The 25,657-nt window shown below is 40.9% G+C and overlaps 1 protein-coding gene and 1 long non-coding RNA gene across 6 annotated transcripts; one reads left to right on the top strand and one right to left on the bottom strand.

Annotated features, from left to right (window-relative positions):
• Positions 1 to 1,540: 1,540 nt before the first annotated feature.
• LOC129704840 (uncharacterized) lies at positions 1,541 to 13,051 on the bottom strand. Of its 3 annotated transcripts, none has more exons than XR_008724798.1 (3): positions 12,915 to 12,989; positions 7,722 to 7,852; positions 1,541 to 6,130 (listed from the first exon to the last, which is right to left on the bottom strand). It is a non-coding gene; the product is annotated as an uncharacterized LOC129704840 (long non-coding RNA). The 3 variants fall into 3 exon arrangements; XR_008724796.1 differs by lacking the exon at positions 12,915 to 12,989 and adding an exon at positions 9,048 to 10,404; XR_008724797.1 differs by lacking the exon at positions 7,722 to 7,852 and having other exon boundaries at positions 12,915 to 13,051.
• cnbpb (CCHC-type zinc finger, nucleic acid binding protein b) lies at positions 13,041 to 25,137 on the top strand. Of its 3 annotated transcripts, none has more exons than XM_055648210.1 (5): positions 13,041 to 13,178; positions 18,235 to 18,366; positions 19,884 to 19,946; positions 20,022 to 20,220; positions 24,156 to 25,137. In XM_055648210.1, the coding sequence occupies exons 2-5, from the start codon at positions 18,243 to 18,245 to the stop codon at positions 24,271 to 24,273; spliced, it is 504 nt and encodes a 167-aa protein (XP_055504185.1). In that variant the 5' UTR covers positions 13,041 to 13,178; positions 18,235 to 18,242; the 3' UTR covers positions 24,274 to 25,137. The 3 variants fall into 3 exon arrangements, with proteins under 3 accessions (XP_055504185.1, XP_055504187.1, XP_055504186.1); XM_055648211.1 differs by lacking the exon at positions 13,041 to 13,178 and adding an exon at positions 13,267 to 13,271; XM_055648212.1 differs by lacking the exon at positions 24,156 to 25,137 and having other exon boundaries at positions 20,022 to 21,531.
• Positions 25,138 to 25,657: the final 520 nt, after the last annotated feature.

Here is a 25,657-nt window from a genome sequence, read left to right as displayed (position 1 = left end):
AGGAAATAGGCGACGTTTCGGGCCAAAACCCTTCTTCAGACTGATGGGGGGTGGGGGGGACTACTCACAGTCCTCCTCCGCTGAGCAGGCCCCGAGGATATTTCCATCACTGAAAAATATAAAAGTTATGTGTTTAAAAAACCTTGAGATCCTCTCGCCTGTCAATCACCCCGATGAAGGTAACACCCCTTCCGGTGGGGAGGGGGGAGGGCTATAAAACCACGGATGGCTGGACGTGAGTCAGTCACTTTGCAAGATCGCGAGGGAGAGGCCACGACTCTCATTCTACGCTGAGCACTATGAATCAACTGAACTGTGAGTCTGCAATGTACTTGCAATAAATGATTTGTTAGCCCTTAATGACAATGCCATGAGTTGTTTGGCCTGCTGCCCTGCCTGTGCTTGAAACTGCAATGCTTTATTAGGTCCGACTGTGTTTGGAAGGAATAAATGCTTTATTAGGTCCGACTGTGTTTGGTTCAAAAGTCCCGCTCATTTCGTGACTTCCGCTTAGTGGACAGGTCGTGCTGATTGCATAATTTCCGGTGAGTGCAGAGGTCACACTGATTGCGTAATTTCCGGTAAGTGCACAGGTCACGCTGATTGCAGAAGTGCCGCTGACTGCGGAAGCCCCAAAGTGGAGAGGCCGCGCTCAGCTGTGTGAGTATTCAAGAAAGTTTACTGCTATATATATGGTGTGTGTGTGTGTGTATGTTCTTGTGAGTGTATGAGCTTGTGAGTGTATGTGTGTGTGAGTGTCTGTGTGAGTGTATGTGTGAGTATTTATGTGTGTGTGTGTCTTTGTGAGTGTATGTGTGTTTGTGAGTGTATGTGCGTGTATGTGTGCGACAGTGTGTATGTGTGTGCGCGTGTGTGTGTGTGTGTATGTGCTTGTGAGTGTATGTGTTTGTCTGTGTGAGTGTGTATGTTTGTGAGTGTATATGTTTGTCTGTGTGAGTGTGTATGTGTATGTTGTGAGTGTATATGTGTGTATCTATGTGTGTGTGTGTCTTTATGAGCGTATGTGTTTGTGAGTGTATGTGTGAGAATGTGTGTGTGAGTGTGAGTGTGAGTGTGTGTGTGTGTGTGAGTGGGAGTGTGTGTGCTTGTGTGTGTGTGTGTGCATGTTTGAGTGTGTGAGTGAGTGTGTGTTTGAGTGTGTGGTCTCAGTGACTGAGCTGTCAGCCCAAGAATCCATTCGACCCACAATGTCCATACTAGCCCTCTGGGAACCAGTCCCTTCGGCCCACAACACCATGCTAGCGCTTCAGAAAGCTCCCCCCCCCCCCTTAAGGTCACAGGTTAGCTAAAATTTCATGGACTGATGAATGATCCTAACAGGCTACATGGTGTCAACCCATTCTTATGTTTTATATATTCTTATTTTGAATATCAACTTCCAACCTTAATTAAGTTTATTAATCATTAACATATATTTTTTTAAATGTACATCGTGATAAGTAGCACCAATCATAACAAATTTCATGCTTTCCAATTAACTTTGCATTAGAAATGAATTTGGAGGTCAGCAGATTCAAAATAACTCACTAGAAAACTTTAATTTCCAGGTAGTTATGTGCAATAGATTATAAGTAAATAGAGAAATAAAATTTGTCAAAAATACATTATTTTGAACATTCATTTTCAGAAAGATAAAATAAAAAGGAGACTATTTCTAACACCCAGTGTACCTGAAATTATCAGACAGCAGCATAATAATCTCCACGTTAGTCCTGCTCTCTGAATTCTGACTCATCTGGCTGCTACCAGGATAGCTGGCAAGGTATATTAACATAATAAGCTGTAGATTCCACTGGGATTCTGAGCTTGGTAGCTCAATGTCACCGCAAGGGATCAGTCTGACCAGACCATATGATGGATGCAAGGGCCCATCATAAGAGTGATGATTCAGTAATCAGCATGCACATCTGCCAATGTCATAGAAACATAGAAATTAGGTGCAGGAGTAGGCCAGTCGGCTCTTCAAGCCGGCACTGGCATTCAATATGATCATGACTGATCATCCAAAATTAGTACCCCGTTCCTGCTTTCTCCACATATCCCTTGATTCAGTTAGCCTGAAGAGCTACATCATCCGTCTTCTTCTAACACTGGTACGTGCCCTGTAAACTCACACTTTCTAGGTCTGATATCTGGCTTCTGCTCATCACTTTTGATGGGTGGTAAAATCTCCTGTGTAAGAAATGTTAATAAACCAATTCCAGCATCTTTTGTATACTGCATGTAAATCAGGGGTGACTTATCATTTGGAAGAACAGTGACAAGAAAAATAACCATTGATCATGATGTAATTATATCACTGGTTTTGAGATAAAGGCAATTGAAAGGAAGGAACTTAGCTCAGAAGATAAAATCAGTTTAGATAGACATACCAGTAAGGAGCAGGAGATATTATGAAGTTATATAAAAGCCCTCAAACTGTGGTCGAAATACAAAACATAGTATGTTAACAAAATGCAGTGCATCAACAAGGGTAATTTGAACAGTCACGTAAACCTTTAAACTAGATACATACTGGGAAAACCAAATAGGTGAACAGTGTGGAGGATGTAGTTGAGGCCAGTTCATTGGCTATATTTAAGAGGGAGTTAGATGTGGCCCTTGTGGCTAAGGGGATCAGAGGGTATGGAGAGAAGGCAGGTACGGGATACTGAGTTGGATGATCAGCCATGATCATATTGAATGGCGGTGCAAGCTCGAAGGGCCGAATAGCCTACTCCTGCACCGTGTTTCTATGTTTCTATGTAACCATGAAGTGATGGTTTTCCAGAACATTAACATGAGGTACTCATGAGAGAAAGGCTATTTTAGATCTAGAATTGTGTAAAGCGAGAAGTTTAATTGAAGATATGGAAAGTATGTGGCTTTTAGGATGCAAGGATTGAATTATGAGAGAATATTAGAAGAAAATGGTGTGATTTTTGTTTGATCTGAACTTGGATCTTAAATTCAAAACATACTAAATTGACTTGGCATGACTTGGTTGTGGTAGACTGGGAAACTACATTGCAAGGTAGACAGTAAAGAAGCAAGAGCTGCATTTAAAGAATTAATACATAATTTACAAGTAATTAGTATCCATTTAAAGCAACAAAAAACAGGCGGTTCAGCCCTGGTTTATAAGAATAATGTGGCAGTGGATATTATCTACATTGGCTTTAGTAGTACCAGGCATTTGACGAGTTCCCTCATGATAGGCTAGTCATACAGCATGGAAACAGTCCATTCGGCCTAACTCATTCATGCCGACCAAGGAGCCCCATCTAAGCTAGACCCATTTGCCCACTTTTGATCCATATCCCTCTAAACCGTTCATTTCCATGAAAGAGGCTAATCCAGAAGATTACGATTAAGATCCACAATGACTGGGGTCATTTAGATTCGGAACTGGTTTATCCATAGACGAAAGAATGTGCTGGGGGTGGAATGGTGATCTGTGACTAGTGTTGTTACACAGGGATCAGTGCTGGGACCTCTTCAACATATTTATAAATGACTCTGATTAAAATGTAGATGGGTTGGTTGGTAATTTTGCAGATGACCCAAACAATGGTGGAGTTGTAGGCAGTGAAAAAGACTCAGTGAAGAAGGATATAGATCAGTTACCGATACGGGCAGAGAATGGCTGATGGAGTTTAATCTGGGCAAGGGTGAGATGTTGCATTTTGGGAGGTCAACTGTAAGGGGAAAGTTTTCCAGTTGGTGGCAGGATCCTTAATGGTAGAGTAGGATCTTGGGGTCCAAATCCGTGGCTCCCTGCTCATAGGTTGAGAAATGTTTATAAAATTATGAGGCATAGATTGGTAGAAAGTCAGAATCTTTTTACACATGAGGTGTAAATATCAAATATTAGTGGGCATAGCTTTTTTTAAATTTTTTATTTTAATAGAAGTACAATAATGTGGTACCTTGTAGATACCTAATATATATTGACATGTTACATTTTATGTACAACTTCTTGGTTTTTTTTTTTGCAGTAAATGGAAAAAAAGAACGAGAATAGTAGAAAAATAGAGAAGTGCGTGATATCGAACAGTGAGGTGAAGGAAAGAAGAAAAGAGAGAAAATAGAGAGAGAAAAAGAGGAGATAGAAAACAGGGGACTGAAGGAGAAATAGCAATTTATTATTCTTGACCACCCTTCACCCGATCCTGAAACAGTTAATTTCTACGGTTATGTTGCACCATATGCTTGTAAGAAGTCGATAAATGGAGACCAAATCATTAAGAATTGGTCTGCTTTGTTTGTTAGGAGGAGTCGCATTTCGTCAAGATGTGAGGTTTCCAACATATTTGAAATCCACATTTAGTGGGCATAGCTTTAAGGTCAGAGGGGTAATGTTGAATGGAAATGTGTGGGGCAATTTAATTTATACAGAGAGCGATAGCTTGTAACATGGTGGAAGCACATATAATACTGGTGTTTAAAAGGCTATTAGAAAGCCACACAAACTTGCAGGTAATGGAGAGACCAAGAGTCAAAGGTATTCAATTGTTATATGTACCTACAATGGAACAATTACATTTTTAATTGCTGCATTTTAACAGGCCCGTAAACACAATAATAATACAAAGATAACATATAATTTTCAAAAAAACAATAAATTAATAACCATAATGCTATTCAACCATGATATTGCAAAACTGAAGTCTTTCATACAAACAAAGGCAGTCCTTAGAAGTTCATAGTTGTGTAGATTAGTGTGTGTAGTGTCCAAGAGCTTGATAGTTGCTGGGACGAAGCTGCTCTTGAATCTGGTGGATATGGTTTTGAGTCCCCCTATACCACCTTGCCCATGGTCGTATTGAAATCATAGCGTGACCAGGGTGGAGTGGGTCTTTGATAATATGCCGTTTTGATTCACTTCTTCCTCTAGATTCCTTCAATGGTGGGGAGGTCAATATCTGTGATAACTGGGCAGTGTCAACCACACTCTATTCTCTATCATTTTTGGTCATTCAAGTTACTGAACCAGGCCGTGATGCAACCACTCAGTACATTCTCCACTGTACACCTGTAGAAATTAATAGTATTTGTCGACATACCATATCTCCTCAACCTTCTCAGGAAGTAGAGGTGTTGATGAACTTTCTTTGTGATGGCATCAATGTGCTAGACCCATGGCAGATCTTCAGAAACATGCATGCCCGGAAACATGAAACTGTTGACTCATCTCATCGATGAAGACAGGTCCATGACATATGCCCCCCTGAAGTCAAAAATCGGTTCCTTGGTCTTGCTAACATTGAGGTCAAGGTTTTTGAGATTGTCGTTCTTGTACCATACAATCAGATTTTCAATCCCTGTACTCTGACACAACGTTACCCGTTATACGTCCAAAAACGGTGGTATCATTGACGAATTTAAAGATGGCGTGGAGTCGTGTCTGGGTGCACAGTCAGGGGTATAGAGTGAGTAGAGCAGGGAATACAGTACACAGTCTTGAGGTGCCCCTATGTTGATGGTTATCAAGGAGGAAATGTTGCAGCCAATTTGTACTGATTGTGGTCTGCCGATGAGGATGTCAAGGATCCAATTACTTAGGGATGAGCAGTGACCCAGTTCCAAGTTTGGTGATAAGTTTGGAGGGGATGATGGTGTTGGAAGCCAAGCTGTGGTCGATGAACAACAGCCTGACGTACATGTTGCTGATGCCCAAGTGCTCCTATGCAGAGTGAAGAGCCAGCGAAATCACAACCTATATATTGATCTTAATGGTGGTAGGCAAATTGTAGTGGGTCCAGGTTTCGAGTGATGCAGGGGTTGATATGTATCATAAACAAGCTCTCAATGCACTTTATCACCACGGACATTAGTGATACCGGTCAGTCGTCATTGAGGCATGTCACCTTACTATTCTTGGGCTTTGGTATTACTAAAGCAGATGAGAACCTCATAATCTTAGTTATGAGAGGTTAAAGATGTCCATAAAAAATCCAGGCAGTTGGTCATCACAGGTTTTAAGAATGTAGCCATGATTGCCATTGGGGCTAGAAGCTCTCCAATATAGATCATGCGCAGACAGAAGGGAATAGTTTAATTTGTCATCACGTTCTCCACAGACATTGTGGGCCGAAGAGTCCAATCTTTTGGTGTGCTGTTCAAAGTCCTGAAAAAAAAGAAATCCTGAGGATTAGGATAAATCATTGATAAGGAAAGGGTATATAGAACACATGAGCAAACTACCAAGAAACATAAAAAACATATTGTAAAAGATGCCTGTAAAATAGAAAAGAATTCCCAAAACCAATGGTGACATCTTACAGACCGAGGAGAAATTATATTGGGAAATAATGTAACTGCGGTGAATTTTGATCTGTGTTTCATATCTGCTTTCATGGAAGACATAGAAAACCTCCAGAAATAGTGAAGAAATATAGGTATAGAATCAATGAACAACTCACAGAAATTAGCAAACAATATATACTGGATAAATTTAAGGGGCTTAAAAATTATAAATTCCCCAAATCTGATGCTTTGTATCCTCTGCTTTTTGAAGATGCTTGTTTTTGAGCATCTATCCCTGCTTAACCACAGTGAGATAAATGCTGGTTTCAATCTTCCAAAATTCCAGATTGAATGGCAGTTCCCATAATTTGCAAGATAGACAATGTAACATGTAACATGTGGACACAAGGAACTGCAGGTTTGGCAAATCTGTTATAATTTTTTACATATTATCTATATTATTCCTAAAACTCTCATCTTGACCACTTCTGGTCTGCGTTGTATTTAAATTTGCGTAAAAATGATCCCCACAGCGCTACGATTTATCGCCTCCTTACTCACCATTCTCCTCTGCTGCAAGTCAAATAAGTTTTGTTCCGATTGATGAAATAGTACAAAAGTTATGAAGGTTTAAAAATCATAAAAACCGCCCCTTCCGGAACCTGCTGTCAATAACACGGCGAGGAGAATAAAAAAATGGGGCGGAGTTTGTTGAGCAGCTTGCGGAGACAGAGCAGCTCGCGGAGAGTGAGCAGCCTGCGGAGAGTGTGCAGCGTGCGGACTGCTTCTGCGACGACCAGCTGGAAGCTGCTGAATTGAATCAGAAGCCTCTGAGTGAGGTCGGAGTGGGACCGGGATCTGCTGTGTGAGGCCGAAAGCTGAAGGTGCGGGGTGAGCAGAGTGCGAGCTGCGGCTGCTGTGACCACAACCCCCCCCCTCCCCACACCCCTTCTCCCCCTCTTTCCCTTTTCCCCCCCACCCCCCTCTTTCCCCACATCCCCCCTCCCCCACACCCCCTCCCCCACACCCCCCTCCCCCACCCACACCCCCCTTCCTCACATCCCCCCTCCCCCAGAAATCTTGCTTTCTCTAACTTCAAGTAACCCTTGCTTTCCCTCTCTTTTCGTCTCTCCATTCTCCGATTAGTTTCACTGTCCTCTTGATTAATTTTACTGATTGTATTCCTTGTTGTCACCTCCCCCAGAGCCAACAATGAACCATTCTATTTAAGAAGGAACTGCAGATGCTGGAAAATCGAAGGTAGACAAAAATGCTGGAGAAACTCAGCGGGTGTGGCAGCATCTATGGAGCGAAGGAGATAGGCAACGTTTCGGGCGCTTCTGAAGAAGGGTTTCTTCGCTCCATAGATGCTGCTGCACCCTCTCAGTTTCTCCAGCATTTTTGTGTACCTATGAACCATTCTATATTTTGTTGATCATCGTCTGCTTTGATCTGTCGTTTTCACACCTTACCCATTCATATCTCTCGTTTCTCTCTTCGTGACTCTCAGTCTGAAGAAAGGTCTTGACCCAAAATGGCACCCATTCCTTCTCTCCAGAGATGCTGCCTCTTCACCTGAGTTACTCCAGCATTTAGTGTTTATCTTCGAGAGATACAGATGGTGACGTGGAAAGATATAGAACAATGAATGAAAGATGTGCAAAAAAGTAATGATGATGAAGGAAACAGGTAATTGTTAGCCGTGTGCTGGGTGAAAACGAGATACAGACAATGAGACAACAAGACGTCTTTGAACCTGGTACAACCTGGGTGGTGGAGGGGTGGACAGAGAGGGAATGCATGGGTTACTTGAAGTTAGAGAAATCAATATCCATACCACTGGGTTGTAAGCTGCCCAAGCGAAATATGAGATGCTGTTCCTCCAATTTGCATTTGGCCTCACTCTGACAATGGAGGAGACCTCAGACAGAAAGGTCAGTGTGGGAATGAGAAGGGGAATTAAAGTGTTTGGCAACCGGGAGATCGGGTAGGTCCAGACGGACTGAGCGAACATGTTCAGTGAAACGATCACCCAGTCAACGTTTGGTCTCACCTGTGTATAAGAGTCCACACCTTGAACAATGGATACAGTTGATGAGGTTGGAGGTGCACCTGAACCTCTGCCTATTCTGAAAGAACTGTTGGGGTCCCTGGACAGAGTCGAGGGAGGAGGTATAATGACAGGTGTTGCATCTTCTGCAGTTGCAGGGGAAGGTACATAGGGAGGGTCTGGTTTGGGTGGGAAGGCATGAGTTAACCAAGGAGTTATGGAGGGAACAGTTTCTGCGAAAGGCGGAAAGGGTGGAGGTGGGAAGAGGTGATGAGTGAGATGACATTACATATAAAGTAGAGAAATGTGAGATCATTCAATTTGTTGAAATATTAGAAAGATAGACATTCTTTTTAAAAATGATGAGATATTAAAAGGTGTTGATAAGGCAGGGGTCGGAAACCTACGGCCCAAGGGCCGGATCCAGCCCGTAACCCAAAATCATGCAGCTCGCATGTGTTTAATTTTTCAATTCGTTTTCTGGGCCTGGGAACTGCAGCTAGTCCCGGAGCTCGCAGGCGACCTGGGAACTGCAGCCAGTCCAGGGGTCGCAAGGGTTCCGGGAACTGCAGAAAACTAATTGAAAAACATATGAAAACTAATGCGAAAAACAACACCGAGTATCACACTAGTTAGTTTGTATTATTAGTATGTATTATTACTAATTTATGTATGTATTATTACTAATTTATGTATTATTAGTATGTATTATTACTAATTACTAATTTAGTTCATATATTGTTATTACCTCCATTTATTAACTATGGCGATAGATATGGCCCACCATCCACTCACAGACATGGGTCCTGGCCCCTATGCAGAACAAGGCTGCCAACCCCTGTCATAAGGAATAGGAGTAGAATTAGGCCATTCAGACCATCAAGTTTACTCCGCCATTCAATCATGGCTGATCTATCTCCCTCCGAACCCCATTCTCCTGCCTTCTTCCCATAATCTCTGACACTTGTAATAATCATGAATCTGTCTATCTCTGCCTTAAAAATATCCACTGACGGCCTCCACAGAATCACCACCCTCTGATTAAAGAAATTTCTCCTCATCTCTTTCCTAAAAGAACGTCCTTTAATTCTGAGGCTATGATCTCTAGTCCTAGACTCTCCCACTAGTGGAAACATTCTCCCCATATCCACACTATCAAAGCTTTTCACTATTCTGTATGTTTCAATGAGGTTCGCCCGCATTCTGCTTAGAGTGACTTGAGTCACTTTGTACACAAATCACTTGAAAGGGAATTTCCACGTAAGCAGCCACGTAAGAACAGGAAACCATTTATTGGAAACAAATCTGAGTATAAGGATACAGAAGCCTCACTCTAGTTGCATAGGGCCCAGATGAGACCACGTCTAGAATACTGTGTGAAGCTTTGCCTTGTGGAAGAGAGAGCGCAGGTAAGGATTACCTGGTTGATTCTTGGGATAGTGGATCTGTGAGATGTGAAGAGATTAAGCCTTTACTGTCTCAAGTATAGAAGAGTAAGAACTGCCTTCATTTAAACATAGAACATTCTTACTGGGTTGCATGCAGGACTGATGTTTCTCCTGGCAAGGCAGTTTCAGACCAGGAGTCACATTTTCAAAATGAGGAAACTGATAATCAAAAGAACCATCTTTACTTGTCAAGGTAGTGAATCTTTGCAATCTCTACTCCAGGAGACTGTAGAGGCTCACACTAAAGACAGAGATCCTTAGATCGATAGATATTAAAGGAATCTTGAATTATAGGATTAAGACAGGAAAGTGATTCCGAGGTAAAAGATCAGCCATCAGCTTGTTGAATGATGGATCATAGACAAAGGGCTGAATAGCCTAATCCTGTTTCTATTTAATACACTCCTGTAGTGAATTGCAATTAAAACACAAAGCACATGCTATAACTCCAGGATAAGCACTCAACTGTGAAAACCAAGCCCAAAATCAAAATATTATCTAACTAAATACACCAACTTACAATTAATGACTCCATATGCAAAAACTACTAGCTACATATTAACTAGCTCTTTAAAAAAACAAATCCTGTAGATGCAAGTATATCATTGGGGTTATCAAGTGGGCATCTCCCTTCACTGGTGATTCATTGAGTGAGGCCCACAACACCTCGGGAAGGCTCAACAGTTGGATCTGGAGTCTCCCCACCCCCACCCCCCAATTACAAAGAAATACACATACTGCATATCAAACGTTTCCTTTCTGCCCCCAAGTGACACAATTTCTTCTCCACCAAATCACCATCTGCCTTGCTCGGCTGCCTCTGACATTTGCTTTACAGCCTGACGCAAACTCTGTCCACAAATTCCTAGCTCTCCAAATAGCGACGTGGTTGATCTCGCTATGAAACGTCTACAATCCACCTCTGCAGGACGTACTCTTGCCCTCCATCCTCGCTGCTCAACTTCTGCTGCCAACTCTACATATCTAAGCCTTTTCCTTTCATAAGCCTCATCCATTAGGTTCTCCCAAGGCACCGTCAGTTCTATAAAATACACCATCCGCTGACTAACTGACCATAACACTATATGAGGCCTCAAACTAGTAGCGATTATTTCCTGCGGAACAACAAGCTTTCCTCCCATATCTACTCGCATCTCCCAATCATTGGCTCCCCATAGCTAGCCTGACTCATACCTATCTGCAAACTTCCCTCCTCTCCCTCACGGACAAAATGAATTGTAACACTTCCAGTCTTGATGCCTACTGAATTCACCTGTACTCCCCTCCTTTCAATTGCTGCAGCGATGCACTTCAATCCCTGGTTATGCCGCCATGTATACCAACCCTGAGAAAGACGTCCTACATCCTGACAAAATATGCCTCAACGTTGCCACGTCTGAGCACAAGGGACACGCCGGGTCCCCACTTACCCATTGTTTGAGGTTCTGCGGATCTGGCAGCGCATCATAAATAGCCCTGATTAGGAAACTGACATGACCCTCCTCCAAACACCACAAGTCCCTCCATCCCTCCTCTTTTCTACACTTCACCCAGTTCATCCACTGTCCATGCTTAACCTGAGCTACTGCCCTAACACATCTCACTGCTTCCTCCTGACAACGTACCTGCTGTAAACCAATTTCCTCCTCTCTGTTGAACCTGCCTTACTCCACACTCGACGAATCACTGATGGTGATGAGTCAGAGTATAGAAGTGATATCGACCAATTGACAAAATGGCGCCAGCACAAAAACCTGGCTCTCAACACCAGCAAAACCAAGGAACTGATTGTGGACTTTGCAAGGGGTAGGATAGGGTCCCACAATCCCGTTTATATCAACGGGATGGGTCAAGAACGTCAAATTCCTGGGCATGCATATTTCCGAAGATCTTTTCTCGTCCCAGCACACGGAATGCAATTATAAAAAAAGCACTTCCTGATAATATTACGGAGAGTCGGTATGTCAAAGAGGTGCACAGTAGAGAGCATACTGACTGGTTGCATCGTGGCTTGGTTCGGCAACTTAAGCGTCCAGGAGCGGAAAGAATACAGAAAGTTATGACCACTGCCCAGTCCATCATCGGCTCGGACCACCCCACCATCGAAGGGATCTATCGCAGTCGCTGCCTTAAAAAGGCTGCCAACATCATCAAGGACCCACACCATCCTGGCCACACACTCATCTCTCCGCTGCCATCAGGTAGAAGGTACAGGAGCCTGAAATCTGGTACATCCAGGTTCAGGAACAGCTTCTTCCCCACAGCCATCAGGCTATTAAACTTGCCATCAAACAAACTCTGAACTATAACAGCCTATTGCACTTCTGTTTATTTATGTGTGCATATGTATGGTCTATGCTATATTGACACACGAAACGTTTCTGTATTCAGCAAGATTTTCATTGTCCTATCTGGGACACATGACAATAAACTCTCTTGACTTGACTTGAGTGAGGGCCTCATTTATGATATGAGAAGGGAACCTCCATTCCCTAAAGAATGAAGATATCTCGGATGTCATAGTATGGAACACCTCATTCTGGACGCAGATGCGGCGTAGACGGAGGAATTGGGAGTAGGATAGTCTTTGCTGGAAGCAGGGTGGGAAGAAGTGTAGTTGAGATAGTCAATGGGTTTGTAATAGGCATAAGTCAGTGGTCTATTACCTATGATGGAGACGGTGAGATCAAGAAAGGGGAGGGAGGTGTCAGAGATGGTCCAAGTAAATTTGAGTGCAGGATGAAAATCAGAGCTATTGAAGATAGCTGGAGGGAAGGAAAGGGTGACGTTTTGGGTTGAGGCCCTTGTTCAGACTGAAGTTAGTGATATTGTTCCACATTGACAAATTAAAGAGCCGTAGTTGAATGAGGGGACAAAATCTGACTCATTTTTCCCCCCAACCTTACCCAATTGGACTTACAACCTCCAAGAAGTACCATGCTGAAATCATAACCAGCATGGTTAGCAGGCAACAAAGCTTCTCACTGTACCTCGGTACAAGTGACAATAAACTAAACTAGTATAATTGTATTCAATTTTAAAATAGATAGATTTGTTGCTGGTGCAAAAGGAATTAGTTCTAATGAATAGTGTTGTATTACTTGCTTAAATATGAAACCTGACAAGCCAACTTATGAAAGGCGCAAACAGGGAGAACTGACACTCACCTTAAAGGAATTTGACGGCAGGCCAAATGCACGCTAGTGCGCAAGCGCCAGGAGTAGGCCCGTGATTGGTCGCGCAGGGCGGAAGGCGGGACCAGCCGCGGGTGAGTGGCGTGGGGGCTGTCCAATCAGCAAGGTGGCGGCTGGGATTGGTCCGAGCTGATTGGTGTGCACCGGCGTGTGCGCAGAGGGCGGTGCCGTGAGTCGGACCGCGTGAGTGGAGAGAGCGAGCGGACGGGCAGGGAGTCGGCGCGAAGGCGGCGGGCGGTAAGGACAGGGCGCGGCCGCCGCTCCGGCCCCGGCATCGAGGGCCTGGGGAAAACCCGCCGTCGGGTGGTGGGCGCGGGCGGGCGGCGGGCGGGCGCGGTTGGTTGGGGGGTCGGGCTCGGTTCCCCTCCCTTGCCTTCACCGTTAACGGAGGGCGACCCTCTCTCCCTCTCCCTCCCTCCCGGGGGTTGAACGCCGAAGAAGTGCTGAGGGACACAAATTGATTTCTTTCGGCGCATTGCGGCCTGTGCGTCAGGCTGTGGGCCCAGCGCAGCCCGGGCCTGGTTCCTCTCATCCTCGCCGCCCGTCCCCAGCGTCGGCCCGATGACTTGCTTGCTGCGTATTAACGCAACGCCTTTCGAGCAGAGGCCCCGCCGCCATGTTAGGTTCCAAGTGCGTGTGGCGGCGTGGCGTGGCTGGTGGCGGGGCCGGGGGGAGGGGGGGGTACCTGTGGAATCTGCCCGCCCTTGCTGCTCCAGCACTGGTTCACCCGCACACGTGAGGTGGGCCACACCACCGCTCACCGTGATGGTTCTCCTGCCGCCATTGCTTTGTGACGGACCGCAGCCTTTGGAAATGCCGCGGCTGAGGCCAGTCGGCTAGGCCCGTGTTCGCTACAGCAGAGTTTTATTCACACACAAGCTAAAGTGTAAAAGTGAAATTAATAGAGAGATTCAGAGCGTTAAGTGATATGATCAGACGTTTCTTAAAATTAATTTTAACCTGAAATTTTACTTAACCTGGCTTTGGCGGGAAAGTGACTGGGGCTTGCAATATCCCACGTGGAGAGTGTCACGACTACGGTTTCTGGTAGATTTAAAATTAAACGTATACCTAGCAGGGGTCTGGTGGAACCCTCGTTTATAATTGTAACTATTGACGTGAATTGTAATGTGGTTTGAAATGATGAGCAGGTTTCTCGTCAGCCTGAAGACAACTGCCAATTTCATTGTAGTCTTATTTTTCGTTTCACTTTTATTTGTGAAAATTTTCATTTATGTGCTGGAATAAGAGGTGGGGTTAATATAATCCATGCGTGTTATGATGCTGGGAGGCTGTCAGTGATGTATAAAATCGCCCCGATTTGAAATAATATCCAAAAATACATTTTGGTCTACTGTGCCACCGTCAAGTTGCTCTTTCTCCCTGTTTTTTTTTTCTTTTCTGTCTTGATGATCACTGGTGCTATTAATAATTGAGTCCCTTTTCAGTGATTCAGAAAATAATCTTTGAGACGTAATTAAAAAAATCTTGGAGACAATTCTCCATCCCAACAATACATTCCACATATAGGAAATGCTCTAATTTGGCTTCACTAAGAAATTAATTTTGGACACTTGTACATGTGTTTGGCTATTTTTCCCTTAAGGTGACGTACTTTGGATTGTATGTGGTGATTCGGCTAACACGGACACACAAGCACCCTTTCCTCTCTAGTTTCTTTAATATAATATAGAAAAGCACTTTTCTCCAACGTTTATATTTTATTTTAAATCATCTATTCTGCATCCAAGAATTGGATATTTAATAGGTATCCAAAATTTATCTTTGGGTTTGCTTGCATTTTACATTTAGCCTACAGTATTGAGTTTCTTGGTTTGAATTTTGTAATCCTCTGCTTTGCTTCCTGTGTTGTCCTATCATGTTTCTTTCCTCTGCTTTGCTTTCTGTCTTGTCCCACCAGGTTTCATCACGCTGGCACCTTGTAAATCTCTAATTGAATGCAAGTTGGTTTGCTTGAACTGTTTTATCCGTTAAACAGAACCAAGGCATAATTGAAACATTTTGTGATCTTCATAGCTAACTAGTTAATGTGATATATATTAACATATGTGCAAGCATTTTTGAAGTCGGGGTGTATTTGCCTTATAATTTGATTGACATTTTCCATTTACACCCAGATTTTCTTGCAACTTTAGCATTACAGTTGGGACTATCAACCCTTTGGGTTATCTTAGTTTTGAAATAGATTTTTTGAGACAAGAATACACAACATAATATCACACAAATAATATGAAAGTTATTAATATACAAATTGGGAAAGGGCATATCTGTTTGAAAAAAAGTCTCGAAAGTAAAAATAAACGAGTCTTATTTTCAAAAGCCTGAATTACATGGCTGGAATTAAGCTTCAGGCATTAAATTCTAAATGTTTAGTTTTACATTTGCAGTTTAGCAGATTAAAAAAAGAGCAACTGGTGTAACTTGTAGTATTCAAGATTAGAGAAGTCAAAAGTTGGTAGAAGAGATCTGGTAGAATTGCGTAGAAGACACAATTAAAGAATGTATGAAACTGAATAAACCATATCCTTCAATGTATCTTGACTTTTTGGCAGCGTGATGTCAGAATTAAACGCTAGATAGTGTTATAAGGGTTAAAGATAAAGAATAGTGATGTTTCGTAACATGAGTACTGTGCTAATTGCAATAATAAAGCTGATGACCACAATTTAATTTTTCCATGTCTCCATATATTTTCCCATGTCTTTTTACAGTGTTGGTTGCAAGCAGAGCTGCTTCTTCTGACCACAATATGGTCGTCTCAATCATTTTTAGATTTTGAGTACTGGATTTAAATTTTGAACAAATTGTTAGTTAACCGAGCCCACAAAACTATTTTAATGAGATTGCCTTCATACATATCTGAAGTGCAGAATTTGTTACGCTATATTCGCTCAGAAATTTCTATGTACTTCCGTTTTAAAAGATTGGTCCTTTGAAGTCCTGTCACATCTTTTCACATTGACAAAAATATCTCAAATTCCATCCTTAAGACCTTTAATTCAACAAGTTCACCCTTCATTGTTCTAAACTCCCAACGAATACTATCCAAACCTTTTGGCTTCTCGTGATAGAACCGTCCTTTCATCCCAGGGAATTTCCTTTGGACTGCTTCCAATATCGTCCTTTCCCGGGTGAGGGCCAAAATCAGTGTCTAATACTTATGCTGTAGCCTTGCCAACACCTGTACAATTGGAACAAAACTTCCCAATTTCTAAACTCCGACTTATTTGCAGTAAAATCAGTGTGCCATTTGCTAACTTAATTGATGCATTTTTCTCCTACGTTTTGGTCTATCTTGATTCTGTGGCATCCTATTATTTTCAGTGTGTTCAGTCATTGCAGATACCAATAATTTCTCCACAAAAACCATGGCTAACATGCCCTATTTTCTTCATTCAATGGCCACTAACCTCAAACTCATTGAAACAGTTTTGAAATCTAGAATTTGAGGATAACTAATGTTTGCTATCTGTGGGTGTCTTTCAAAACTCTAGGCTAAGCTCAATAGTAATTTTCACCTTTCAGTTTCTTATTTTCTAGTGTTTTTTAAATAATTTGTTCATAACATAAAATAATGATGGGGGAAGCTGAATAACTGCTGCCGGTGGATGCTTGAACTCCTAGAAAACATTCTTTATTTTATGTAACATGAAGCAATGTCCTCTGCACATGCCGAGCCAATTGCAAGTTGAAAGATTTTTATTTACTTTCATTCTCACATTCCATAAAAGCACATTTAGTTTCATTTTTGGGTAATGATTTATGAATTTTCGAAGACTTAACTTCGAGAGCCTCACCGGCTGTAACGTGGGTTGCCTATATTCATTTGTGCATCTGTATGGGACCAACACTTCCCTTGAGTCTTTTATAAGTGCTGGAAGTGCTTGCAGTCTTACCCGTTTACTTGGTCTACTGTGCTTTTCTCTAATTTCCTTGTCTCAATGTTTACAATCCCTGGGCCTACATTGATTATGACAACTGGATAAACCATTTCCTTCTTTAATTATTCTCCAATGGACCACATTTCCTGTTGAAAGTTGCCCTAAAATGATATTCTTTTGCTATTTCTGCTTTTCTAAATTCTTCTTGGCTGTCCACTCTTTGAATGGATCTTCCATGTTGAATCCAACTCAAATCTTTATCACCTTTATATCAATTTAAAACCAAGTTCTGGATTTCTTATTTCTGTACTATAGCCAATTTAAGTTACCCTGCCCCCCCCCCCACCAAATCCTTTTGCCTGTCCCTCAATGTCTAACACCATGAACATTCCATTCAGCATCCAGTTTTAATCCACCTGCAGTCGTGTTTATGTAATGGCACTTAAATCATACTCATTTCCATTTGTCATTTATTTAACTACATTGTGAAGCAGGTAGAGTACCATAATGTTAGCATTTTCCTGTACTTGGACTCCAATTGTTGTTTGCCCTTATTAATTTCACTTACTGCTCTTTGACCTCCACTTCCTGCTTTGTTTTTTTTTTACTTTCTGTTGGGACAGTGCCATTGTGGCCATTTTGGGAAAAATCTGGCTTGGGATGCAAATCTTCAGAATATGGCTATGATTCATCTATTAAGCTAGCTTGTATTTAACAAAACTGCAACATCACAGGTGGAACCATGTCAAGGGACAAGAAAGACACTAGCTCTTTATGATTCATAAGTAGTCCAACGGCAGTGTGGATATCTGAATTCAAGATGCTGCAAAAGGGTATAATCTGCTATGCATGGGTCTTTGGTGCTAGATTAGCAGATCTTCCAGACTGTTGGATCAGCACCTTTTTTCCAGCTAATTTCAAGGAGTGCAGATAACATCACCCACTGAGGCAGGTGCCAAACATTTAAATTTTCAAATAGTTGGAGGTTCACTGTATTTGTGCTATCTTGGATCTGTTGACTCCTCCATACACACATTTATAAATAGTTCAAGAGGTAAAGGTCGAACATGAGCAGTACCATTTTTGGACTGGATGCTTTGTGTAGCTATGTGTCATGTTTGAATTTCCTTAATTGTTCTCCAAGCTATCATCCTAATGGGGGAAAAAAAACTGATTGAACTTTTTTTGAATTCCTCTTTATGTTTTGGGGATGGTATTTGAGTTTTAAATAAGATTGAAATATACACTTGGCCTTGATGTGGAATAAAATGCCAAATAGAAATACACTGCAGACTATCTTAAGACAACTTGCTCTCATTTGAAGTTGTGATTGTGTATAGTTTCAATCGTTTACTGTCGAGCAATATAAATGTCATAATATTTCTTAATAGATTTCATCATGAGCAGCAACGAGTGCTTTAAATGTGGACGAATTGGGCATTGGGCTCGCGAGTGTCCAAGTAGTGCAGGTGTGCGTGGTCGACCTCGTGGCCGGGGAAGAGGAAGCTTCACTGCTGCAAGAGGTAAGCTGGGAACAAGGGATTGAGAAAAAGCTTGAGTATTGTGGGAAGTAATCAGTGGTGTCCTGATTCTTAAAGACAATTTTTGTTTATAGCAGTTAAAAAAAACTGGTCTGTAACTGGGGGGTGGGGGGTGGTATTTGATTCATTTTTAATTTTGGTGAAAATCTTGAGTTGAGACAGGCTATTATAAATGTATATTTGAATTGATAACTTTAGCTGCCATGTCCTAAGTAGAACACCATGTGGTATTATACCGATGTCTTGTACCTGGCGTGGCAGAATGGCATGGTTGTCATTAATTGCAGGATGTTGCAAATATAAAATTGGTATTCTGCTGCAGTAACTGGGAGGTTGAGACCACACCAGAGTACTGGGTAAAATTTTAATTTCCTTAACGGAGGTATTTCAAGCATGTGGCTAACTTGCATTTTATCCCGAGAAAAGTGAAACTGGCCTATAATTCTCAGGTCGATACCAAGATGTTAATCTTAGAGCTGGTTGTCGAGCTAGGAGCATAGCTAATCCAAAATTTTAGTATGTATAAAATTGGCTGTCTTTGGGCATAATTTTAAATCTTTAGCAGAAAATAACTTCCGGTCACATTTAAAAATTCAACGATTTATGGCGAGTATGTATAAACCTTTATTTTCTAGATACAGTAAAATTCCAAAAATCTGTCACACTCTGGACATTGGTGGCCTGTCAGATTTTCCGAACTATTAATACTTTCCTACTTTTAGTGCACTTTTTTTTAGAAGATCCACAGATTGTACCTTTTAAGTATTTCCTTCATCGGTAAATGTTAAAATTAAGAGATTTTTCCACAATGCTATGACACCCAATCCATTATGGTTGCCATTTAAACTGCCTGATCCATTTGAGAGCAGACAATGCCAATTTTCGCGATGCAAAAATTAGGGCTTTATTCCTTTATTGAAGTGTGAATGACTGGAGGTGTATAAAATCGTGAAGGGAATAACTAGGGTGAGTGCAGTACTTTTGAAGGGTTGGGGAATTAAACTTGACGGCATGGGTTTAAGGTATCAGTGGAAATATTTGATAGGAATCTGTAGGTACAATAACATTTAAAATACATTTGTTAAGGTCCATGGATAGGTAAGGTTTTGTAGGTATATGGGTCAGGCTCAGGCAAATGGGAATATCTTAGATGGGTGTTCTTAGTCAGCTTGGACAAGATGGGCTACAGGGCCTGTTAGTGTGATCTGACTAGAATTCTGTGTCAAGTTATTTCAGAGATTTTTGGATTGAAAACAATATACTGGAGAAAATCACATGTAGACAAGAAAAGGGTAAATGTTTTGGGTCAGACCATTGTGTTCTGATGAATTGATATCTGCCTGAATGGCTGAGTACTTCCAGTATTTTCTTTGTTGAAAACTTGCATATTCTATGATAGTAGAGCATATTAAATTGAGCAGTTTTTTTCAAAATTTACTACAGATATGTGGCATTGTGCAGAGCTTTTACTGAGCTGAAATATTTTAAACCATTTACAGATATCTGCTACCGTTGTGGTGAATCGGGCCACCTTGCAAAGGATTGTGAACTCCAGGAAGATGGTAAATATTTTTTTTTCTCTATGGTATGTGATAAAGTAACTTCTTACAAATAATTTATGCTCTGTCAAATTTCAGCCTGCTACAACTGTGGTAAGGGTGGCCATATTGCCAAAGACTGCAAGGAGCCAAAGAAGGAGAGAGAACAATGCTGCTACAACTGTGGCAGACCTGGACATCTGGCCCGTGATTGTGATCATGCTGATGAGCAGAAATGTTATTCATGTGGAGAATTTGGGCATATTCAGAAGGACTGCACTAAAGTCAAGTGCTATAGGTATGGAGCAGAGGACCCGCCTTTTTTGTGAATGTGCTTTATATTCAATTGTTAATTTCTGTTTAGTCATAGATGACCTATTCTGAAAATTAGCAATATTTGATCCAATGTTGAAAGATTTTTTTTTTGCAAAGTAACACGTGAAACACGCTCATGGCACTGCATTTAATCATTGAGTACTGTTTATGCTTTTTTTCATTTAACCCATATCACAATGCAACTGTTTATTTTCTGTCCTCGTGGCTGACTACATGAACATTTTTGCAATGTAAATGTAGTAAAGTGTTCCGAAGAGTAATCAAGGGTTGTAACCAATTGCATGTTTAGTCAGCCCTGATTCTAGAATAGCATCTGGGCATGTCAGCAATTCAAATGCACTGGGTAACATTTTTGTAATATGGGCAAAACAGGACTTGGGGTGGGACCAGGGTTAGTTTGTCTCCTGCCTCTAATATCAATATGGACACTCCTACTAGGCTAAAATCTCTTGTGTGCCTTTCTGTGTTTAGCACATTTGGCTTTTCCATTATGTGTGCCTCAACAATGGGGCTGATCCAAAAATCAAGGCAATGCTGCTGAACTAACATCTACACAAGTGCACTTAAGGTAAGGGGCTATTATTGGGAAGTAATTGGAATCAAGCGTGGTGGCCAGTGTCCATCTCTGCTGTCCTCCACTAGAAAACCCTACCCCTTGACCTTGGATTGCTGAGACTAGTGCAGTTGCTTACAATGCTATCCTAATTGAATGGACCAAATATTATCATGGGAACTTCCCAATGTAGCTCAGCTACTTGTAACTTGCCAGCACAAATTGACTACTTAAAAAAATGTTAACAGGTGAGAATAAATTATTAAAAACCAAGAACTTTTTGTTAGGTTTCCTGCTAGAACTTTGGTTCCAGCCTCAAATAATGTAGGAAATTTAAACTGTTTAGTTGTTGGGTATGCAGCAGCTTGCTCCGTTGCTCAAGCCATCCGATGAGTCAAATAAAATGACAAGTACTGCATGCATTTATGTTTGAAAATTATTGGGTATTATTTGCAATGCCAGTACATGGCCACTTGTAATGCAATAATGAAAATGGATAAGTAACTGAAATATCTGCTGAACTTTAAATTTAATCATATCAAATATTTGAAATTTGTGATTTAATAACTATTGTTAGCCTGTGAACTTTAAATGTTGCATTTTGTATCGAGCTTGGAAAGAAATGGAAATAATCAACCTGGCTCAGCTCTTGTCATGAGATACTCAGCTAAATTTTAGGTGTTTCATGTAACCAATATTAAAAATCTTACATCAACAAAACGTAACCTTCCTGTTGTCAACTTTTTATCTAGTGTTTGTCATTTTTCCACATGTTTCGGTATCAAAACTTGTAATGTATTATATTAAAAGCTGTCGCTTGATATTTATACATCCATGACAATACCAGTGCTGTCCCACGCCTTGGTTGTCTCCCAACTGTGGTCTTGCACTATGCTAACCCGTACGCTCGGGTCGTGCACTATGCTAACCCGTACGACTGGGTTTTGCACTATGCAAACTCGTACGCTCATGTCTTGCGCTGTGTAAACCCGTACGCCCGTGTCTTGCGCTGTGCAAACCTGTACGCCGGTAATTATTTTCTGCTTTCCAAATTAAATATCTTCAAGGATTGAATGTGGAGTGAGGTCTGTATCACACCTGCAATCCTTGAAGATTTTCAATTTGGTGTTGGCTCGTGTGGAAAGAGGGACGGTTGGATGGCTGGGGATTATGAGGGTGTCGTTTGATGTTATTTTGTTAGCATTAAAATAATTTTGTGACTGTTGAAAATGGGTTAAACATGAAAGTTACAATTTATTGCTGAAATAATTGTGCATTCATTAAATGGTGCAATGTCTAAGAAGTCTTGGAAGAACATTGGCACCAGATATGTGCAAGAAGGGCTTGAATGTTTCAGTTGGGACAGTCGTTTTTACTGATTATTCTCTGTTGTCACTGGTTTAGTTTTCATTAGGAATGCTGTATATAGTTTTCAAAATGTTCCTGTAGGTTACTGTTCAATTAGATTTGTACGTAGATTTTGCTGATTAGTGGCATCCTGGTTAACAACAGTACATTCTAGCACAGTAATGTGACTTTGCACATTGTGCACCTTCATAGAGAAGTCAGTTGTGCATCTCTCAATTAAAGTGAATTCAACCAGAAATACTTATTGCCAAACAATAAATTCAAATAAACTCTACATGGTCAAAAGTGAGAGATTCAAGCCCTTAATATGAGATCTCTTGATAGTGAATTCCTTATAGCGGCATGGCTTAATGGAGAGAAGGTGCAGAGTGGAAGATGCCCTTCTGATTATAAAGAATTATCCACATATGGAGTTTGCTGTAGGTTCCAGGTAAATGATCTATTGGTTTTTCTCCCGTATCCATCAAAAAGTCTGCATACTTCCTGCTACTGAACCAATTCCATTCTCCCACTTCTGTTCAATAAATGCATCTAGCCTTTCCCATTTGTAGTAGTTATTGTAACCAGCAGCATATGTTTCATCCATAATGTCTGCCTTTTTCTTCTTGATCTTCCTTTTATTGCTGTTTTCTTCAACTCTTATCAGATCCTCTGTTATTTTATTTTTAATGATCTTTAATCCGTTCTCTGCCAGTTAAAAATCATAATGGTTTTTGAACACTTCCCTGAAGCTCATGTGGAGTACCTTCATGCAACAAAAATATTTTAAGCTTTCAGTTCTTATACCATATAACACATAAACTGACCCTTTGGTATTGAAATACAGAAAGCTTTTGGGTTCGTTCAGACTCTGCAACCTCCCTTGTAGCTTTATCAAACATTCCAAAGTGTGCAGTTTTTTTATAAATTGCTTAGCACAGCTTAATTTTGTTTAAATCTGAACATTTTTAAACCTTTTAGCAGATTCTTCAAATGTACAAGCATGTATACACCCAGATCATTTTTTGCACAGTAAATTTTATGTTCTTTAATCTTGCCATCAAAATGTGATCAATCACATATCTGCTTGGTGGTTCGTATCATGCCTTGTTTTATTGGGATTTACATTTTAATATCAATTGAATACTTTTGCAGATGTTACAAATTAATCCAAAAATCATGCAAAGCATATAAATGAAAGCTCTTGTTGATTGATAATTTAATGCCCTACATTTCCATTAGTTTGAACAGATGATTATGGGTTAGGTGTTGGCTGCTTTGTTATGTCATTGAGAAGGCGGGGCACATTGAATTTGTTATATTGTTCCGGCAGTGTTTTTAGGGTGGGGAGGGTTTGAAAAAATTTAAGCAACTACCTCACAATTTGTCATTGGCCTGTTTATCCTGGAAACGTGCTCATTTCTGGTAGGTGGAATTTGTGTTCATTATCACTGGACACTATTTTCAAGTAGAGTGACTATTTTGTACAAGCATCTTTTTACAAGTACTTGTGAAATCCCTGAGTTTGTGCAACATGATGGACAAATGAACTAAAACTGCAACGTTATCGCGGTGAAACAATCCGTCCGGGTGTCTGCATTTATGTTTAGAACCAGTCGGCTCGATAGAGCATCTTCCACATAACTATCAATTCTCTGGGTCACCGGCGCCACATTTTATTAAAGAAAACCTGATCTTTTGCAAGGATTCACTCGCATACTTATTGTACAGAATATTGCCTCAAGAAGGAAGGAGTGGAGATGTGACTTCATACTAGTTTGGTGTTGGAATGGCTCATTATTTCAATGTCTGCAGTTGTGGTAAAGCTGATCTCCAGTTAATGCTGTATGTAATATGCATATAGCATGTGTACCGATGAACTGCAAGCTGAGGGTTTGGATAGTGTTTTCACACTGAAATTGAGTTTCATTATTGTGTAGTAATAAACCTAATGAGTATTTAAAACTTAATGTGAAATTGTCTTGTTTAACTTGCAGGTGTGGTGAAACTGGTCATGTCGCTATCAATTGCAGCAAGGCCAGTGAAGTAAACTGCTACCGTTGTGGTGAAGCTGGACATCTTGCACGGGAATGCACGATTGAGGCTACAGCTTAAACCTTGCATTGTCGCCCCCTCCTTTTCTGATTGATGGTTGTATTATTTCCTCTGAATCCTCTTCACTGGCCAATGGTTGGCAGATAGAGGCTAGTCCCAGGCCAGTGAGCTTTACTCAAAAAAATGTGAAAGGAAAGGGGTTGAAAAATGCATTCTGCATTTAACTACAAATGTTTATGTTTAGTTTGGTAGAGGTGTTATGTATAATGCTTTGTAAAAGAACCCCCTTTCCATGCCACTGGTGTATAGGGATTAATGAGTGGGAAGAGACGAGTCAGATCAGAGGCCCTTTTTGGGTTCTGGAAGTGATTCCGTGAGGAAATCAAACCTGGAAGTTGCATTGAAACTTCCGCATGTGATTTCTTGAAATGTTGGCTTTGAATTGTTTGACCTTGGGAGCAGTTCATCAGACAAACCAACATCTGTATCGGGGCCCTACGTACAGTAAACAAAGTGGGAGTAAACAAAACTAAACGAGCAAACCTGTCCATGGTTGGGAAAAGTACAGGTTTAAAGCATAGGAGTAACCAGCTTACAGTAGCTGAAATCGAAGTTGGTATTCGAGATACAGATGTGCAAGCAGAGGTTTAAAATTTTGAATGTAGTTTAGCATCTATTATACCCATTATGAAATTACAACCGAAACACATAGCAAATAGGATTGGATCTACACAGCAGTTGAATGAATGTGTTTACACAGAAATCAAGATGTTATTTTTGTATAATACAATTAGACTACTGTAGATAATCATTTGCTTGAAATCGGGTTTTTTTAAGACAAGGTAAAAGCAACTGAAGTCTTAGAACTATAGAAATGTAATTTTAAATTTAAACTATCAATAAAGCTGGAGGAGGAAGGGGAAAGCTTGTCTGAGTGATCTTTCTAAGATTCATTAGTTTACATAAACTAATTTGATCACTGGTACAATTATTCTGAAGATTTGATAGAGGAAAACAATGCAAATGCAGTGCATCTGGAAGTGGCATGTGTATACACAGTACATTAGTGGAGAGGTTGAAAATATTAACGGACATTGAATTTTTGTTTAGACCCAGACTTTTTTAGATCTAAAGAGTACTCTAGATATAGTTCTGGTTGGAGTTGGTGACCTTATTTCTTGGCAACAGGTTTGTCTTTTGTCAAGTACCAACGTATTTAATGCCCTCTAAAGAAATTGGGAGATTTAGAAACAAGATAACGCATATTGTTTTGACCAGTGGTGATCGTTTTCCTTCCCAAATGACCTTTTGACAATGAGTTGCAATATTAATCAATTTATAATTGAAAAAATCTATTTGGGATTTCAAAGTCGGCTAATCCAAGAAGGAAACTAGTATCATCTGTACTGGCCATGTCTCCATCCCAGAGTGGAAATTTGTAAAT

This window comes from Leucoraja erinacea, chromosome 16 (assembly GCF_028641065.1).
Source record: "Leucoraja erinacea ecotype New England chromosome 16, Leri_hhj_1, whole genome shotgun sequence".
Classification (NCBI taxonomy): domain Eukaryota; kingdom Metazoa; phylum Chordata; class Chondrichthyes; order Rajiformes; family Rajidae; genus Leucoraja; species Leucoraja erinaceus.
Note: the sequence above shows the minus strand (reverse complement) of the source record. Positions and strands in the feature narration are given on the sequence as shown.